This window comes from Drosophila innubila (genome assembly GCF_004354385.1).
Source record: "Drosophila innubila isolate TH190305 chromosome 2L unlocalized genomic scaffold, UK_Dinn_1.0 5_B_2L, whole genome shotgun sequence".
Lineage (NCBI taxonomy): Eukaryota > Metazoa > Arthropoda > Insecta > Diptera > Drosophilidae > Drosophila > Drosophila innubila.
Genome location: NW_022995373.1, coordinates 5,314,822 through 5,335,188, shown reverse-complemented (window position 1 = coordinate 5,335,188; position 20,367 = coordinate 5,314,822). Strand labels below are relative to the sequence as shown.

The window sequence follows — 20,367 nt, the reverse complement described above, 5'->3', positions numbered from 1 at the left end:
GAAGTGCACCCGATCTACAAACTACAGCTCCTGCTGCATCGCCGGATCACTGTTGATTAACCACACAAGCGGAATGGTCCAGTCCAATGCTCAAACTGCCAGGAATATGGGCATACCAGGACGTACTGCAAGCTGCGTTCGGTATGTGTAGCTTGTGGAGACTCCCATGGTCCTGATTTCTGCCAAGTCAACAAGAATGACCCTAGTACAAAAAAGTGCGGAAACTGCGGTGAAAATCACACAGCTAACTACAGAGGCTGTCCAGTGTATAAGGAACTAAAAAACCGCGTCCGACGAGTACCAACAGCGCGCCTTCAGCCATGCCAGGTGCAATTATAGCATCCCAAACTACACCCGACGTCTTCTTCGCCAAAGCAGCTAGGTCCTTATTTGGTTCAGCAAACACTGTCAACGCCATATCTTTCGCTAATGCTTTAAAATCTGGCCTTCAAAAATCAACTCCCTCAGCAGCGCCCCCAAGTATAATCCAAGAAGATTCGACCCATGCAGCAGTCACAAAGCTCTATTGAAGCGATGATTTTCACACTACAACAAAGTATGATGAAGTTCATGTCGTTTATAAAATCAACTATGCAATATCTTATGCAAAATCGAAACACCTTAATACAGATGCTTGCATCTCAACAATCTAAATAATCAATGGCGCCTCTACGAATATCTCTGTGGAACGCCAACGGTGTTTCACGACATAAACTTGAACTTACCCAATTCCTTTACGACAATCACATTGATGTAATGCTGCTTTCTGAGACGCACCTTACTAACAAATATAACTTTCAAATACGCGGCTACATATTCTACGGCACAGATCATCCGGACGGAAAAGCACATGGCAGTACCGGTATTCTAATAAGAAACCGCATCAAACATAAATTCCACGAAAGGTTTGCGGCAAACTATCTACAAGTCACATCTCTAATTGAACAATCAGACATTAGCAATTTTACTGGGACAGCGATTTATAGCAGCAGGAGACTACAATGCGAAACACCCGCACTGAGGCTCTCGCTTTGTGACCACAAAAGGAAGGCAGTTATACAACGCAATCATAAAACCAAACAAGTAGGATAGTCCTACATATCGACCAGCAGACCCTAACAAACAACCAGACTTTATAGATTTTGCTGTGACAAATAACATCCCACGCAATTGGATAAGCGCCGTAGCACTTTCGGATCTTTCATCCGACCACTCCCCCGTGCTATTAAATCTACTTGAATCCCCGAAATATGTGAAATATTCTAATAGACTTACAACACACAGAACCAACTGGCTCAAGTACAAGAAATACGTTAGCTCTCCCTCGATATTGCCCCGCAGTTCAAAATCGAAGCGGACATCCACTGCTCTGCTGATTTACTAGAATCTGTACTTGTTGCAGCAGCTAAAATCTCTACTCCCCAACACGCGCATGTGCAGACCAATCAACGCAAAACTAATCTTTAAATAGAACAACTTGTTCTGGAAAAGCGACGCCAGTCGCCATCTAAAAAACAACGCTTTAAAGATGCTTCACGCAGACTTAGCAAAGCTCTAAAGCAAGACGAAGCAGATGCCCAACGCCGCTACATAGAGCAATTATCACTAACCAGTGCCAAGCATCCTTTGTGAAGGGCTCACCCTACGCTAAGTGCGCCGATCGAAACGGTAACGCCTATAAGAAACTCCTCAGGCTGCTGGGTCCGTAGCGACAAAGACAGAGCTAACACATTTTCTGCTCACCTACGTAATGTGTTCCAACCAAATCCCGCAACAAATTCGTTCTGACTATCATCCTGTGCATGTCTTAGTCCTGGCGAGCCTAAGTCACCTGAATTTCGTCCAAATGAAATTGTAAAAGTCATAAAAAAAAAACAGATGAAACCAAAGAAAGCTCCAGGCTGCGATCTAATAACTCATCTGTCATCTTCAACGCGATCACAACACTCGGCTACTTCCAAAAAAAAAAAAAAAAATGGAAGAAATCGGTCATTATATTGATTCCCAAACCTGGAAGAGATCATACAATACTATCATCGTATAGACCAGCGGTGGGCACGAAATTTGCAATCGGGAGCACTACAACAACATCTACAACAAACACAACTTCTGAAGTCATAAATTAAAGCAAAATGAACACATTTATGACTCTGTGCGTCGCGTCGAAAAATCTGTGTGGTTGTTGTTTGTTTTAATAAGCCAAAAAAATTATACTTTAAAAGAAGTTCTAAGGAGAACACACAACACAATCCCAGCACATCAATGTGGCGTCCGAGAAAAGCATGAAACTATCGAGCAAGTTAACCGAATAACATCAGAAATACGTACAGCATACGAGCATCGGGAATACTGCAGTCCAATATTCCTCCGTTAGCACTGTCTAATACGCAACTCCCACAAGCCAAAGAAGTAACGAACTTTGGGGTTCATCTTGATAGCCGGCTCACCTGTCGTCGTCACCTTGAAGCAAAGAAAACTGAAAGCCAATAATCTTTATTTGCTTTTGAACCCCCGATCTCCTCTAAGCTTGGACTACAAGGTCCTACTTTACAATTCCACCATAAAACCAGTGTGGACCTACGGCTCGCAGCTGTGGGGAAACGCGTGCAGTAACAATATTAATATCATCCAGCGAGCACAATCAAAAAATCTTGAGGACTTTCACTGGGGCACCGTGGTAGGTTCGAAACGAGAACATTCATAGAGATTTTAACGATATATACGTCCAAGATGAGATAGCACGACAAAAGGCGAACTACAACATTAAGCTATCTTGCACCCAAATCCTCTTTCTCGGTGATTATCTCGGGTTTGCAGTCGAACCCGCCTTAAACGAAACGAGCTTCCAGCCCAGCAATAAACCTTTGGGGCACCGTAGTTCATATTAGGTCAACATGACTGTTAGTTAAGCTTTAAATATAAGATTTGATAAACTTATTGTAAGTCTCCCTTGGAGAAGATTCAATAATAAAGGCAATGTAAATTAATAAAAAAAAGTCGAAGTTATTCTATGTTTGAAAATTCCTCTATATGGGAGAGTGCCTTCTCAACTTTAAACTGATTAAAAAATAAACATAGAAATCGAACCCGCTGAGAATAGACATCTGGAACGCGTCCAATTTCTTATTAAAGAGAGTTTTGATGTCATGCTTAAAAGTGACAGCCACACAGCCTCGTATAGCCACGTATAGAGAGGGAGAATATGTGTATTCTATAAATAGCACGCTCGGCAGCTTGTTCTCTTACGATGCGAGTGTTCGGCTGCTTTTGCTCTCACGACGCATGAAGCTCGAAAGTCAAACGCGCAGTTTAATTCGTCACGTTGCCTTCGTGTTTCTCTGCTTCGCACTCTTGCTTCTTCTTAAGACTCTTGCAAACCTCTGATTCGTAGTTGTTCAGGTTCGGGCGATGCTCTGGCCCATCTTTAGGACTAAAGTTCGAAGGAGATGGTTAAGATACTGAAATATTGGGGACAACCGCACCTGGAACTTGCTCGCAAGACGTCTGCGGTCTATTCTTATGGAAGACCGAAGTCGTCATTTCGACTCCTTTATAGAAAGTATTGATGCCCGTAAGCCCTCTGAATTAAGTATTTGAAACTTGACCAGGGTTCAAGCAAGTCTGACTTGGAGAAAGCTTACATTTTTGGTCGTGAACTGGAGGAAAGATTCTCTCCTTGTTCTCTTCCTGAACTAGTTAAAGAACTTTTAGATCAGTGGTCGGCACCAACACAATCACATTTTAACTTTGCGTTTGTCTGCGCAACAACAAACACGACGCGTGCAAAGCTAGAGAAAAGTATGCATGTACTATAATATTATAGTTACAACTGCATTTAATTCAAAGAATATTTCTATACGCGGCGCACGTCGTGTGTAGACTACTGTCTTAGATGCTTTCTTGTAACGCACTTAGCTTATCTCTGAACTATAATTTTAAGTAAAGTTATTATGTTATTTTAATGTAAGAAATATTAAGATTGTACCATTTAATTATGTTGATGAAGCAGCTAAACCTAAGTGTTTATAGTTGTGACTTGATTTTTGTATTTAATAAATATATGACATATCGATTTTAATGGCACTTAGTAGTTGTATACGAAAAACATACGTTCATTTAGCGACAAATTTAGCAAAAGCTAAATCTCTGTTAGCAATAAAGCGCATTAAAAAGTGGTTATAAAGGTGTTCTAGAGTAACTTGCATTCATTTTAAGCAACTTAAACTGCTGTATAAACATTGTAAATGCTAAGTTTCTGTTACTTTTGAAGCTTTTCAGTTTCAGGGATACCTTTACTAATTGCACTATCCAATGTTTAATTTAATTGATTTTGTGTTTTTTTTTAACTATTATTGTTTTTGCTGTTTCTTATTAAAAGGCAAATTTAATGTTTTACAACACACATTTTCCTTATTGATAAATTATTGAAACGAAACAATTTGCGATTGATGTCTGAAATAGATTACTATCGAAAGCTGTCGAATAGTCGAACATCGATATATGCCATCTCTTAAAGTAAACAAGTTGTTAAGGTATTGTATTTTCCCTGATTAAATTAAAATGGACAGGACAAGTCAAGAGATTTTCTCTGACTTTGACAGCGACAAAGATAGATCAGGAGAAAAGAAAACAAGACGCGCCAGAAAAGTCGATACGAATTGGTCTGCCGAAAGATGCCACAGTTTAATTGCTTTGGTAGAATCAAAGTCAAATTTGTGGGACGTCGCACACACCGATTACAAAAATCGTAACAACCGGGAGATTGCTTGGGAAGAAATTTCAAAAAAAATGAATCTTCCGAAGGATGAAGTTTCCAATAAATGGAATCTTTTGCGCCAGCAATTTCGTGTAAGTGAAAATCCTTATCAATTAAATATTCATTTATTCGAATACAAGTTTAGTATATATTTTAAATATTATAGAATGCTTATAATAAAGTGAAGAGATCAAAAAATGGCCAGGCTGCTGTTCCTCGGAAGCTACCAAATCCTTTCTACAACAAATTGTTATTTCTACAGCCCATTCTAAGTATTGACTCTGGCAGTCGAACAAGTTATGTGAGTTATTTTAAACATTTTCACTTATGAACATATGCACATTGGGAGCTGTAAAGTTACAAGCTGTGTGTGACTAGCTCACCTCACTTTTATTTAGAAATAACATTTAGTAATTGTTTTTAATATACAATTCCGAACTCGTTTTTTATGCTTCGCAAATGAAATCTGATAATTGAAACATTTTCTTCTGACTGAACGAAATCGGCTTGTTTTAGAGAAAAGCATCGCAACTTCAACATCATATGACACTGTTTTGTTTCATTATCGAAGTGGATTCAGCACAAGGCTAGTTTGTTGAATTTCGATGTGTATTTAAAATGATATATACTAATACACGTAATTATATTGTCTGATTATGCCGTGCACCGGTATCAGAATCATAATCCAACACTAAAATACAAAACATAAGATTATATTCTCTGTCAGCCATTAAAGCTAAAAGAAAATATTTGTCTCTTGATACAAATGTTAAACAATTTATGTTGGTGCTTCTTTGTAATTTGAGCACAAAGTCAATGTAATAGTAGGTAACTAAATGTTTTTTATTTACAGATAGTGAGAAAAGACTCAGAAGCGAGCTTGTCGCCGTTTGCCACTTCACCTCAAGTTGTCGATTTTGATCAAAGTTATGATGATGATTCGGACCCATTGTCATCGCCCTCTCCGTTCCAATCACCGTCGTCAAATTCGTCATCGGTTCACCCGAAATTGAAGCGCCGCAAAGTTGCTGAAACTAATGGTCATTGTAGCGCATTGATAAAACAGACATGTGATTATTTGGTCAACGCAAAGGATGAAGATGAGTTCGAGCTCTGGGGCAAATCTGTTGCGGCTACTTTGCGAAATTATCCAAATGGCACTGCTGTGCGCATGGCTAAATCCAAAATGAACCAAGTCATGGCATCTCTCGAAGCTGGAGAACTGGACGGAGTATCAATCTCTAGCGGTCGATATGCTAAATTTTAAAAATAAATAAGACTTGTGCAAAGTCATATATATGGTTTTTCAACGAAAGGTCTCAAGAGTAAGAACGAAGTCATTATTTTAATTTAAACGAAATCCTCAAAGCGATCAAAACTACTCGCCCAAAATATTTTGACTTGACTTGCTCCACCTCTTTCTTAAGGGAATTGCAAAATATTTGCAGCGATAATTTTGCTTTTGGGAACAATTGACATTGTAGTCAATTTGGTTGAAAAAAGGAAAATTTAATTATAAAGATATTTTATTAGTAATTTACGGTACTTTATGTTTAAAATGGTTACAAAAATCATTCATTTAAATTAACATTAAAATTTCGGGCTTAACGATAGACCAATTATCTGATTAAGCAACGATTCCATAAGTTTTATGTGGTATGCTTTTATATATAACGCTGAAGTACAATATTAGTGCGATTCTAATAATTGTATATGTCCTTAAAATTATAATTTTCTATTTGTTCATGTACAATTTCTTTTGCTTGAATGTTAGATAGTGGTTCAAATTTGGTTACGTTTTTTTTAAACAAATAAACTCGTTTATAATTTTTATTTTGTCTTTTGGTATTCTTAAAAATCTGTAAATTCGAAAATTTTCCCTGATCTTAATCGAGGATAACGTTTTCAAAAGCAAACAGTTTGAGCTAATTTAGAAAAACTATATTTACAATTATTATTTACTATATATAAATTATTATCTTGTGGGGATTAATCACAATTATGTCGAGTTTTTCGCATCCCCCTACTTAGCATGGCCTGCTTAAAGTGGTCCGACTTTGCTTTCATTAAAATGCGTCTGCAGCATGATATAGTTAGGTATAGTTAGTATGGCTCTTGGTAGGCCGAAATGATTTTAGTTAACTTTCCAAATATTTTATTGTTAAATCTTATTCGCTAAGCTAAATACGCAAACGTTGTTTGTGGCTTGTGATTGCCTAAAATGTCACAATGTCTACCATATTAGTATAATCCTTTCTTAAAGTCATTGGATTTGTAATTTCTGCGAAATCTGAAATAAACTAGAAACATCAACTTAGAAATGATTTACCATCATCAAAATAAACGAGCCGATACTTCTAGATCTAGATCTAGGTCCTTTATGAATAATTTAAAAATCGGACCCCTATATCATATAGCTGACATAGGACCGATCAGAGGAAAATCAAGTCTTTGTATGAAAAACTTTTTTGTTTTATGAGATATCATAACCAAACTGACGGAATATGCATTTCAGTTGGTGTTATATATGCTGGCCAAATTTGGCTCAGATCGGTTTCCTATATCATATAGCTGCCATAGGAACAATCGGTCGAAAATCAACTTTCAGTACAGAGAAATCCTACTGTCAAGCGTACTCGACTGTAACCGCCCACTTGTTTTTTTTTTATTTTGTTTTTATTTGGTTAGAGACTTACACCTTGTTTACACTTAACGGGCCACTATTAATTCTCATTAAGAAATTAACAAATATTGCGGATATTGCATTTATTTAATTTAATGATTTTAATGTTTTATACAGGGCGAATAGGTATTTTATAATGTTACTATATGTAGTTGTACGTGGAGTTGAAATGTTGTAGCATACTACATTGTATACCTTACGTAGTGCAAGCAGCACTAGTGACCAAATGGCCAATTTTAAATATACCGGAAACTGACTTTGTAACATAAATGAAACCAAAAGAACGATGTCGAAAATGAGTCTACCTATACATATTTACATATATTTTGTAACAATAAAGCTAAAGATTAAAACTGGATAACATGACCGTAACAGGATTGTACTTATTTTTAAAACTAGTATTACTTACATGATTTGTTTCAGCATAAGCAACACAAAGAAGCAGAAATAATATGCAATGTGATTTCGACTTGAAGATGTCCATTACTCTAGAAAAGAAAAAAAGAAGAAAAGTGTTCCAGATACTAAAACCGATTTGTTCTCTTAGTGTTATATATACATATAGTAAAAATACCTCTTTACGAGGTAAGAGTCTAGTGACGAAAGGCTAGATGCCCCAATATTTCTGATATCCAATTTTATGACGAACAATAAAAAATTTAATATGAAAATTATATAAACATTATAATCAAAAATAAGATTTCTAATAAAAGTACGCGTGTATTTTGTGTATTATTGGCGATCTTCTATTTCGATTTAAAACTCGATCTAAAGTTTGGATTTACATCACTAAAACAAACAAACAAACAAGCTGACTTTTCAATTCATGTTGAAAAGTCCACTAAAAATTTCAAATTTAATTATCGGATTTGGGTGATCGATGTATCAATCGACGCGTATATTTGATAAGAATTTAAAAAATAAAAAAATTTACCAGAAGACCCCAACGGCCCCATTACCTGCAAAAATTTTAATTTTTTCCCTCCCACTTACACCCCCTTAAATCATGAATTAGGTGAGTTGGCAAAAGTTTTTTCAAAAGCTTTTTTGTTAGTTAGGACTAAACCTATCGATCGGTATATAACTCGATCTGACAGTTGTAGCAAACTTTTCATATTAGCTGTATATATTGCTAGTCGACTTTCGAACCCTTCGTGCTGCTTTCTTCACTAGCGAGGACTGCCGTCCGCAGTGATTTTTATGAATATTTGCAGCCAAATTGAAATATAAAACAAGCAGGAAAGGTTATAATTGATTACCGACTTAAGGTTTCCCCCTAACATACTTTTAATCGCTTACACTTTTTAACAACTTTAAATAGACATTCCGCCGTTCTATTTGTCCAATCTTGTCCCGAATTTGAATTCAAAGAAAACTGTTGTTATCAATGTTAAATGTATTTATTCTTAGTAAGACTGCGAAACCTTGTGGTTGCTGAAATTGAAATAAACGTTCTCGCCCAAATATAAGCGGCTTTAAAAACAGTAGTGAAAAATAACTCAAAGGTGCATAATTCGACAAGAGCAATACCAAAACTGCATGACAACATAATTGAGCGACGCTAAGAAATGTGACGCCAATTTTAATTTTCCTTGTGAGCGAAAGACAGAAAGAGACAGCATTAGGGCCCAAAGCGAAGGTGCTGAAAGTCGTTTTGAGATTCCTGAAAGTGATTGCGCAATTGTTAAGCAACAGATAAATAATTTGTATATGGCAGTTTCCAGAAAAAGGTACAGCACGGCCTAAATCTTAAAATTGATCGAAAACTCACATCTTGTCATATTATTTCGGGGCACGAATCTAAGTTACAATTTACACATACCATAAATTAACCTGCAAATTTTGTTAAATTTAAGTTTTTCTATATTTAAAAAAATGACTTCCAAAATGGAGTGCATGTATTATTTCGATTATTTGACAAAATCTCTCTACCAGCATCAAAAAGTTAATCGAAATGCAAAGAAACAAATTCAATTTAAAATTATTTCTAGGTTTTGAAGTATTTTTTTTTTTTCAAAATAAAATTTGATAAAAATTCTTGTCAAATACTAGGTGGAAATCACGTTCATGTCACGTTCACGATGTCGCCTTAATTAAAAATTACTAATTAAACTTGTAAAATAAAAAAAGGAAAGTAACACATCAAAATAATTTCTAAAATGGAAAACTATATTATTTTATTATGGATTAAGAATATTTTCATCCAAATTACTCTCTACATTTCGCAGACTTTCGCATTTTTCAAGATGAAGTCAAACGTGACTTCCATTTTTCGCATTGTCGCATTCTCGATGCATTGTTTTCTATAAATAATTCGAAAACGACAAGTCTTCAAAGAAATATAAAAAAAATAGTGTTGATAAAATGCATTAAACACATAAGAAAACATTTTTAAAAATGTAAACTTTTGAAATTTTTTTTTTTTTTTTTCATTTAAACACATACGCGTACACGTACACACGTAAGCGTTATGAAAACTGAGAGGGAAGCAAGCAAGCAATACAAGGCAAAACAAGGCCGATCTTACAGTTGCTTATTTAATAAATTAATGAATCCCATTTGTTTATCAAAGATGCATTAGCATATTTTTGTTATTTTACACAGGTAGTACTGTGAGTTTTATACTTAAGACTTTAACACCAAATTGTTATAGCAAAGTAGGAATTAAGTAAATACCATGGATTAGGAGGACGACCAAACCCAATATGGGGGAAAGCTATGTGTAGTGTTACGTTTGTCACCATTGCAAATGCTATTGGAAAGAGATGACCTTAAGCTTTTGAAGTATCACTAGTTCATTAGAAAATATTAATGCAAAGAATCACACAACATTTAGTTCATTAAAGCATGAAGCTGCCAATTTAACCAGTGCGTCTTTATCTACCAAAAAATCAAAATATTAGATATGTAAGTCAATTAGACAGTTCACTTAACCATATAATACTTAATAACAGAAAACCAAAAATATAAAAAAGTATAGAAACTGATCAAATCAATAATAAATAGTGGAGTGTAAAGAACTCAGCAGAAATTTTTGTTCCTGCGTTGATATAATGATAACAGACTTCTCAACGTAGGATTAGAATTTGGAAGTTTGGTAGACAAAAAAATAAACCCACTTTTTTTTTATAGAAATGGGGCCCATAGATTTTAATGAATCATATATTAAACGACGCGTAATTAATGCACCTATTAAAATTAAATAGAAAAGAAAATGTAAAAAAAAATTTTCGACTTTTTCAAGAGTTTTAAACAAAACTAGGGGGATCCGCCCCTGCTCTCTTCGCTCGCCAATCCGAGTCGAGCATACTAGACTCTCGGAGACCCCGAACTTACTATGGAATAAGAAAGGACTGCTGAAAATGCAATAATATTTTGCTTACTTGACGCCATTGCAGAGCGCTGTATTACATTTTCGACTACTTGTTTCAATGGCAGCTATATGATATAGTAATCCCTTTTGATCTGTAAGAATGTATTAAACCAGCTAAATATCATATTCTGTAAGTTTGGTTACAATATATCAAAAAACAAAAAAGTATTTCATACTAAGACTTGATTTTCACCCGATCGGTCCTATGACAGCTTTATGATACCGTTATTACAATATGGCGTACTAAAAATTTTGCAAACTCCCCTGGTTCATGTGATATGTGGGTGTAAGTGGGAGGGGGAGAAATTTAAATGATTGCAGCTAATGGGGCCATTGGGGCCTTCTGGTAAAATTTTTTATTTAGTAAAAATTATACTTAAAAATGCGCGTCGATTGATAATTCGATCACCAATATCAAATAACTGGTTCAAAAGATAAATAAATTTGAAATTTTTAGTAGACTTCTCAAAATAAAATGAAAAGTCAGTTTGTTTGTCTGTTTGCATTAAAGCGCTATAGAAGTTACAGATATGTTCTATATATCATTGAAAAGGTGTGTTTGAGGGCTTTTATGTTTACCTTAAAACTTTCTTTCTAAAATACTCAGGTAACATTTTACAGGTGAAATAAGGTTTTTTAGCTTACATTTTGGAGATTTCTGACATAACGGCTCTAACGATTTTTATAAAATTTGAGTATTTCGTAGTACGTAATTGCGTTTTTGGGATATGACACATAAATTTTGTTTGAGGGGCTTGGCAGATATTACCTGTTTACTGAATATACACGTTTTTCTATCGGTCGAAAATCACGTTTTAGTACGTTTTGCGATATCTCAACCAAACTGATACAATATGCATTTAACTTGAATTTATATATCCTGACCGAAGTTGGTTAAAATCAGACCACTATATCATATAGCTGTCATAGGACCGATCGGGTCAAAATTAGGTTTTAGTATAAAAAACTTTTTTGTTTTTTTAGGACCATTATATCATATAGCTGTCATATGACCAATTGGGCGAAAATCAAGTTTTACTGTGAAAAACTTTTTTGTTTTATGAGAAATCTCATTTAACTTGGTTTTATATATTCTGACCTTGCACACTGAGGCAGGAAATTTTATAAAAAATGCAAGCTTTAAAGCTGATTTGATGTCAAGTTATATGACAGATCTTTATGTTTTTGTTTTCATACATTTCTAATTAAATGCCTTAGAATTTTGTTTCTTCACTTGTTGTTCTTTTATCACAGCGATGTTTAAAAAAAGCACTAAAATTTGGCTATTTTTTTACTTTGATGGAATAGAACTAAAATTTGACTCATTTGGACTCGATCCCTCTACCGCAAGAGTCTTTGTTAATCAATTCTCTAACGAAAAAACCCCGGTCTTTCATGCATCTGGGTGCGCCTAGGAACACTTTTAATCGAAAAATTGAAGAAACCTTGCAATTTACTAGTGTGAGAAGGAAAAGAGCGCAGTGCAATTACATACGTTTTCGGTATGCCTGTCTGTTAATGAATAAGCTGCAAAAAATAAAGATGCTAATATAATGCATTAACATTATTGTAATTTGTACCTGTTTTAAAATCGTTTAGAGCCGTTATTGCGCAAATTATGTTTGCGAAATTTTGAGCAGGTATGTATTACAGGTAAAACCGATAGTTGAGGAAATTTATAAGAGCTTCTATCCGTTCTGATGCAATATTCCTTTTCAATAAGGTTTTAGTTTTTTACCTAGTCAAAAAGGAAATTCCTATTAAATGAGTTAAAGGCAATATTGGCTAAACTAGGTGTTGTTTTTTACCTAATTCAAAAGGAAGTATGTACCTGTTTAATGAATTGTTTTACCTAATTAAAAAAAAACTATTTTATGAAATGCAGTCAATGTTGTTTGACAGTTCATTTTTGACTTTATAAGAGACATTACAAATCTGGAGCTGCTTTTTTCTTGAACAGTATTTTTAAAGATATTTCGGAAAATTTTCGTCAGTACTAGAAGTGAAGTGTAAGCTTTAAATAATTCAAAATGTTTCGGGACATTCATTGTTAAAAAAACAAACCTGAATTCCAAATGGCTATACTGAATGAATTGAAGGTACCCTCAAAACGAAGGGAAATAATCTGGACGATTCTACAAAGGACGATTCATACAATATTAAAAAAAAATTGTTTTTATTTTGTTAATAGGTTATTAAAACTATTTAATATGTTAACAAATATTGTTTAATAATCAAATAAGATTAAAATAAATATACTACACACAAAAAAATTGTTATTTTTTTAATTTTACATACAAAAATGCACTGAAAATATTTTTCAACTTTGTCCAACAACCCTGAGTCGCCCTGTGGGCCAAACACCCTGTGTAAACATTAATTTTAAAGCTTATGAAGTTTTCTATCAAATGCTTTTTAAATTCTAAAAATATCTTCACTGGTTCAAAAGATATGATTTTTGCAAAGCAAAATAAGGATCTGCTCCACTGTGCGTTGGTTCAAATCGCACCACTATATCATATATCAAATTAGGTTTTAGTATGCAGAACATTTTTGTTTTATAATATATTTAACCAAACTGATAAAATATGCATTTAAGTTATCTTCAGGGTTTGCCTTTACTACTCCATAGCAGCAAGGGCAGTACAAAAATTGCTATGCTATTGCTACTTGCTCCGACTTTGTATATCTTACTTAGCTTTATACATCCCGACTGAAGTTGGTTCAAATCGAACCACTATATCATATAGCTGTTGTAGGACCGATCGGTCCAATATTAAGTCTTAGTATGAAAAACTTTTTTGTTTTTCGAGATATCGTAACCAAACTAATAGAATATTTAAGTTAGACTTATAGATCCAGACCAAAATTGGTTCTAATCGAACCACTATGTCATATAGATGTCATAGGACCAAGTCTTAGTATGAAAAACTTTTTAAACCCTGAGCCCATTGAAAATGGTCAAAAAGAGTATAATGTGTTTGGCAGAATGTATGTAACAGGCAGAAGGAGGCGTGGCATAAAGTATATATATTCTTGATCAGGATTAAAAGCCGAGTCTATCTAGCCCTGTCCGCCTGTCTGTCAGTCTGTCTGTCCGTCTGTCTGTCAGTCTGTCTGTCCGTCTGTCTGTTCTCAGAGACCATAAGAGCTATAGACTTCAAACTTGGTATGTAGGTTCCTGTATACCATAGGCAGATCAAGTTTGTTTTTATACCCTGTGCCCATTAAAAATGGGCACAAAAAAGGGTATAATGTTTATTTTTGGATTGGACGACTATATCATATAGCTGCCATAGAAACGATACATCGAAAATGAAGTTTTTAGTATGAAAAAGTTTTTTGTTTGTTGAGATATCAGAACCAAACTAATAGAATATGCATCTGGGCTGGTATTATACATTCTGACCAAATTTGGTTCAAATCGGTCCACTATATTATATAGCTGCCATAGGAGCAGCATCGTAAATGAAGTTTTGGTATAGAAAAGTTTTTTATTTGTTGAGGTATCAGAACCAAACTAATAGAATATGCATCTGGGCTGCTATTATACATCCTGACCAAGTTTGGTTAAAACCGGTCCATTATATCATATAGCTGCGATAGAGACACTCAATCAAAAATGAAGTCTTAGTATGAGATATCTTAACCAAACTGGTAGAATATGTATTGAACTTGGTTTTGTCCATTTTGGTCGAAGTTCGTTCAAATCGGGCGACTATATTATATATCTGTCATAAAACCGATCGGTCAAAAATAAACTTTTAGTATGAAAAAGTTTTTTGTTTTTTGAGATATCTTAGGTAAACTGTTAGAATATGCATTTAAGTTGGTTTTTTACATTCTGACCAAATTTGGTTTAATCTGGGGGACCAGCAGAGCTGTTCTGGCTGTTAGTCCCGGTTTTGATACCGTTGGAGCTGATTCACCGTACATCGACTAGGATTGTTTTCTCAAAACATTGTGGATTGTGACCCATTATTCGTCACTAGTCACCATCTGTATAAGAAATGGGTCAATTTTATTACGTTTGGCTAAGAGTTCAGAGATGAAAATTTAATTTTTTGCGGAGACAGTATCGGATGCAAAGCATCGTTTACAATTTTAGTCGCCTTGCTTGCATTTTCGCCTTTATCAAACAGAAATCTTAAGATAAAGCGACTTTTATCTTTGTTTGTCTTCATGCTTAACAAAATTTATCTTTTAATGTAATCGACCTATCAAAAAAACAGAACACAGTGAGCTTTAAAGGGGAGTTCCTCCTTTCCAAAAAGCCCAAACCAAATAAACCAAAGTTGACACGCAAAAAAATAACGGATTACCTTTACCCCAACCTATTATGATTCTCTTTCTGGGCCAAAATTAAATAATTAAATAAATAAAAGAGTTTTCATCAGGTAATCTTCAAATATAATGATGAAAAATTTATTCTTTTTGTGATTAAAATAAACAGATTATAAAGCGTTTAGCGGTTTAATATGTTGAAGAGCCCAAAACAATTTCTGAACGAGTTTTAAGGAAGTTTTGGAAAGAGTGCCATTCGCCCGGCGCTGTGTACAATTATTTCTTGAATAACTTTTGAATTTATAACACTAGGCAACAAAATTTACCTTTTTAAACTTGCAAGGATGCAATAAATAATATTATACTTACATAAATACAGAGAAAAAAAGAATTTAGAATGATTAATACATATGTACGTCAAATTCTATTTTACAGATTTTTCTTACAAGATTTTTAAAATTGGTTGTGAGAAATAATCTAAAATGTGGGCAAAACAATTTAAGAAAAATGTCTCCATGTTCTCTTTATGTTGTCACGATCGCATAATTAACACAATAGATATTCCAGAAAATATTTGCCTTTGTGCAAAATGCATAGCTGACAAAAAAAAAGATGGTGTGGTACAATTTATCTTAAAGAACGCGATGATATTTTTTGTTGACAGACACTGCTAAGATACCCTAACACATATGTATTTTAATTTAACAGACCTAAGATATCTGTAAGTTTAGCACTTACATTTTATGAACCCTTTAAAATATAGCACAATTCACACTGTGAAGCTTTATAAATTACTGCGATATATTTATTCCGATGCCTTTACGATTAGGTAGTGTTTAAAAGCCGTCCAGGGTATCTCGTACTTGATGCCCTATTTACTATTAAGGTTGAGAAATGCTTCATTTCCCAAAAAAAGATGATCATTTGGCCATGTGTTAATACCCAATGTGAACTTTTAAATATGTACTGGGTATAAAACACACATCTGATAACAGAGATAATGTACTATTACTCTGATCGAGATAATGAAAAAAGAGATATCTCTGATTGCGCTTTGGCTTTAAAATTTGAATGAGAATCAAATTAGTATTGTGCACAACTTGAAATACAGTTTATCAATTAAGATACTAATGTTCGTTGCCAGTGTAAATTGTAAAATGGCCGAGCAAGCCCTATTATTGATCATTCTTTTGTGCTTAAATGTGTCCCGCACTCTTCCCTCAAAGGTCAGCATAAAAATTATACTTACACAATTGTCTTGATTAAATTTCTTAATGTTTAGACTGAGAAGTGTGACGACAACACAACGAAAACAACTGGGGGAATAGCGTACTGGAAATTTCGAGGCGTTCGTTACACAACATCTGAAGACTTTCTCTGCTGGAAGGAAAATGGGGAACTTTTCTTGCGTGAATGCAACACAACAACTGGTCAATGGCATCCTGAGGAAGTAGTATGTCAGGAACAAGAGGAAAGCAACAAATATTGCCCCGAAGAATTGGTAGAGATTCATAGCGATAATGGTGATCCTCTTTGTCTCAAGATTTCACCAGAACCTCAAAAATATGATGACGAATTTTGCCGTGGCTCTAATGTAGTTTTCCCTTCAGATCTTTCTAAAGATCAAATGTTAGATCTTGTGCAGTTTCTATACAAGAGAAACATTAAGGAATATTGGTTACCATTACGACGCGAAAATAATACTATGCCATTCAAAATAAGGTTGCCAGGTAAACATTGGGGACAAATAGTCGACGATAATATAGAAATCTTAGATTTCAAATCTGATAGATGCTGTGTGTCAGCAGAGTATTCTCAAGCCAAGAAAATAAAAAAACAAAAGGATATTCCTGGGATGATGATTCAAGATTGTGAAGCCCTGTTGCACTCCATTTGTATATTTCAAGACGAATTTGTAACTGTTTCGGGGTGTCCCGAAGGACTAGGAGCATTAAGTTATCGACCAAATGTATGCTATGGTGTCAACTGGAAAAAACCACATTTAGAAGAGAAAACTCAGATATCCATCAATGAGTATTTTCAAAATCGTAATACCCTAAGGCAAGTGTTAAAAAGCTCCATGCCAAAAAAGAAAAAAGAAGACGAATTCTTTCAAGTTGACGATTTTTCAAGCAATTCAGGAGACAATTATGTGATTCTAATGAACCAAAATGAAAGGGTTAAAGTTGCAGATAAAAGTTCTAAAATATTTCCGGTTCTATACAAAGAAGTTGTGAACATTGAATTAAATGCTGTTGAATTGATATTGAAAATGGATGTAGATCTACAAAAGTTTATTCTAATAGTTTATAATCGCCAGTATCTTTGGCGTTCCGATAACGAAGACAATGGTGTCACGTGCTTTACGAACTCAGATTATGATCTTCTCCGAAGCACAAAAATTAAACTAGTTTGGGAAAATGAAATGAAGTCCATATTTGAAGTGAAGCTGATTGGAGATGGACCAGGAGAATACTGGTGTGAAGGACATACAATCGTAAACTTTCAGTTAGTGAGCAGCTCAAGAGTAGTGACTATGAAAGAAAGACGGGGTCATGCATTTTCCATAAGATTAAATGCACCATGCATTCATAAGACTGTAAATTTGTGTAACAATATTTACAAAAATGCAAAAAAGATGGCCAAACATATTCAGGAAGTGATTCGAGAAAAAAGCAGAGCGGTTTCTCGAGATCTTGTTATACACAATGTTCGAATCATGAGTATCGAGAAGATTCTCCATAATCACATTGATTGTTGGATCCATTTAACGGCTTCACTGAAGAATTCAGCAGTTGACAATAGTGATGAAGAAAGCAGCGAAGAATTCAAAAGATTCGAGAATGACGAACGTATAAGACACGATACTTCAATACGCATGAAAGTTTGGATGCTGTTGAGAAACTTAGTTTCAATTTCAATTTACAATCCAAATAGTCCGAATGATCGTATTGTAAGAAGCACAGAGTATTGTTTTCCAGACACGTTTTATTCTGATAAAGGTGAAATGTACCAGTGGAATCAGGCGGTCAGAGGACAGATGGGCACATTATCCCACCTGTGTCTTCAAAGGAATGGATTACCATATATGCGTCAATGCCAGGGAGAGTTTTTACGCGGTGCGTATTGGGAAGAACTTAAAGAAAATGTAACGTGCCAACTTGAAGAAGAAAATACCATAATAACAAAAACTTTATACAGCTTGGAGAGCTCAAAGACTCTTAGATCTTCCCCAGAAAAGGTTGTCAGAGAAGTAAAAAGCATTCTGAAGAAATATGCAAACAAGATTTCACCTGCCGACATACACTTTACTGCCAACATTCTGCAATCCTCTGTGAAACTTCTAGATCAGCAAGTTTTGAGCTTAGGAAAGAACATCACTACGTTGAAAGATACCACTCATGATCTTATATCTATATACAATTATATGGTAGATGTCAAGAGAAGTACCATAAAGATGTCAGCTTCGTTAAACTCAACGAATAAATTGCTGGAGGCATTTGAAAACGCCATGAATACCTTATCATCGCAGGCAATTACTGATGACAATAGTCTGAATTCGAGTATGGATTTCGAAGTATTTGATTTTGAAGATATTGGAGTCACACTAAAAGCTTCGAACAATTTATTGTATTTCATCCTTAATCCAACGATAGCTAATATTTCGGGGATTGCAATGTTTAAAAATGATAATTCTACGGGGCAGTCAAATCTCTTAAGAGGTGCATTTCAAATGGAACATTTCCGATTTTTACAGTCAAATCATGACGTTGCAGATTTTATTAATGAGACCAACTTGCAAGTTGCCACATATGTGCCAGAGAAACTCCTAACTCATTTGAATATAATTTCTAATACACTAAATGTCACTGAGAAACATGAAACTATTATTGTTATCAAAGTCTACTCAAATGATATACTTTTTCAACAACAAAACAAACAGGATCATCGAAATGCTTTTGGCCGTGTCGTATCCATATCCTTACCTGGCCACAGTACACAGTTACCTGAAGATTTGCCACTTGTTTTTCGAGTCTGGGGTAATGCATCCATTAAAGACAATAGTTCGAGGAAACTGTGCAGTTATTGGAATTTTGAAAATTGGGTCTCCGATGGGATTCGGGTTCCAAGCGATCAAGATATTAACAAAGATATTGTTTTATGCCAAGTGAGTCATTTAACGCCATTTGCCTACTTAGTGGGGTTTAACTTCACAGTGGAAGATGAAATTGGCGTCAGTATTCGGCAAGTGCATGTGCAGGCTCTAGACATTATCACGGTAATAGGTTGCTCATTATCTCTTCTGGGCATATCCGGCATATTCATCACAGCAGCAAAGTTTCAGTCCTGGCGACAAAAAGCCTCATCCAAGGTACTTCTTCAACTTTCGGCATCAATAGCATTGCAGATGATAATCCTTTGCTTTGTCAGCACAAAGGAATATTCACTGCACTTAATTATAAATGAGATTATATCTAGTTGTGTGGCTATTGGAGCAATGCTACACTATTCTGTCTTGGTACAATTCTTTTGGATGATGGTTATAGCATATCTTCAGTTCAAAAGATATGTTCAGGTATTCGGGCGTACTCGACCAACCAGATTCTTTATAAAATCGACCGCATTCTGTTGGGGTGTCCCTCTCATCCCAGTTATTCTCGTAGCTCTTCTAGATCATGATTCCTTTAGTAAGGGCAACATTTGCTATCCATCAGGGTATGCCCTTTATTTCGGCATCATATTGCCAGTTTGTGTAATCATTATTGCGAACTTTATTATTTTTTGCCTCATCATATATAACATTTTACTTAGCAGCAATCCACCTATTCGGCACACTGAAAAACCTGTGCTAATATACCAGATACGGTTATCGGTTCTATTATTTTTCTTATTGGGATTCACATGGTGTTTCGGTATTCTAACAATCATGAAGGCTGGCATAATCTTTTCGTATTTCTTCTGTCTCACTGCAACGTTACAAGGGTTCGTTATATTTCTATATTTTATTATTCTTGATCCGGTTACGCGCCGATTGTGGGGCCAGTATTTTTATAAGCTTTGTTCAATTGACAAAGGTGCTCTTCAGAGTACAACGAGCCTTAAGGACACCACACAATCATTTTAATCAATGTACATTCAAATTTATATTATTATAGCACGCAATATATGTAATACTTAATGAATTAACGACGAATTGTATTTCTTATAAACAATAAGCATTATAAAAAAAACTTTAAAAATTTTAGCTTTATATGAATCGTATTCTTAAAT

The 20,367-nt window shown here is 34.8% G+C and overlaps 3 protein-coding genes across 4 annotated transcripts in view; 2 read left to right on the top strand and 1 right to left on the bottom strand.

The window, feature by feature from the left end:
* The window catches only part of LOC117782711 (aminopeptidase N), a 39,774-nt gene that overhangs the window by 19,238 nt on the left and 169 nt on the right, over positions 1 to 20,367 (bottom strand). The window contains exon 2 of the mRNA XM_034619737.1: positions 7,849 to 7,927. Within this exon, the coding sequence (XP_034475628.1) occupies positions 7,849 to 7,923 (75 nt within the window). The 5' untranslated portion in view covers positions 7,924 to 7,927. The remainder of the gene's footprint in view (positions 1 to 7,848; positions 7,928 to 20,367) is intronic.
* On the top strand, positions 4,517 to 6,045 carry LOC117782712. 2 transcript variants are annotated; one of them, XM_034619738.1, is made up of 3 exons: positions 4,517 to 4,848; positions 4,923 to 5,057; positions 5,610 to 6,045. In XM_034619738.1, exons 1-3 carry the CDS (start codon positions 4,561 to 4,563, stop codon positions 6,021 to 6,023), a joined length of 837 nt encoding a protein of 278 aa, XP_034475629.1. In that variant the 5' UTR covers positions 4,517 to 4,560; the 3' UTR covers positions 6,024 to 6,045. The 2 variants fall into 2 exon arrangements, with proteins under 2 accessions (XP_034475629.1, XP_034475630.1); XM_034619739.1 differs by lacking the exon at positions 4,923 to 5,057.
* LOC117782710 (survival of motor neuron-related-splicing factor 30) overlaps positions 16,198 to 20,367 on the top strand; it is a 30,585-nt gene continuing 26,415 nt past the window's right edge. Inside the window, exons 1-2 of the mRNA XM_034619733.1 lie at positions 16,198 to 16,322; positions 16,379 to 19,264. Of these exons, the coding sequence (XP_034475624.1) occupies positions 16,227 to 16,322; positions 16,379 to 19,264 (2,982 nt within the window). The 5' untranslated portion in view covers positions 16,198 to 16,226. The remainder of the gene's footprint in view (positions 16,323 to 16,378; positions 19,265 to 20,367) is intronic.

Excerpts from the sequence above, each read along its gene's own strand:
- LOC117782712 (XM_034619738.1), top strand. The coding sequence starts at position 4,561 with ATGGACAGGACAAGTCAAGAGATTTTCTCTGACTTTGACAGCGACAAA. Across the intron at positions 4,849-4,922 it reads TTTTGCGCCAGCAATTTCGT|AATGCTTATAATAAAGTGAA; the intron begins GTAAGTGAAAAT and ends TAAATATTATAG. Across the intron at positions 5,058-5,609 it reads CTGGCAGTCGAACAAGTTAT|ATAGTGAGAAAAGACTCAGA; the intron begins GTGAGTTATTTT and ends TTTTATTTACAG.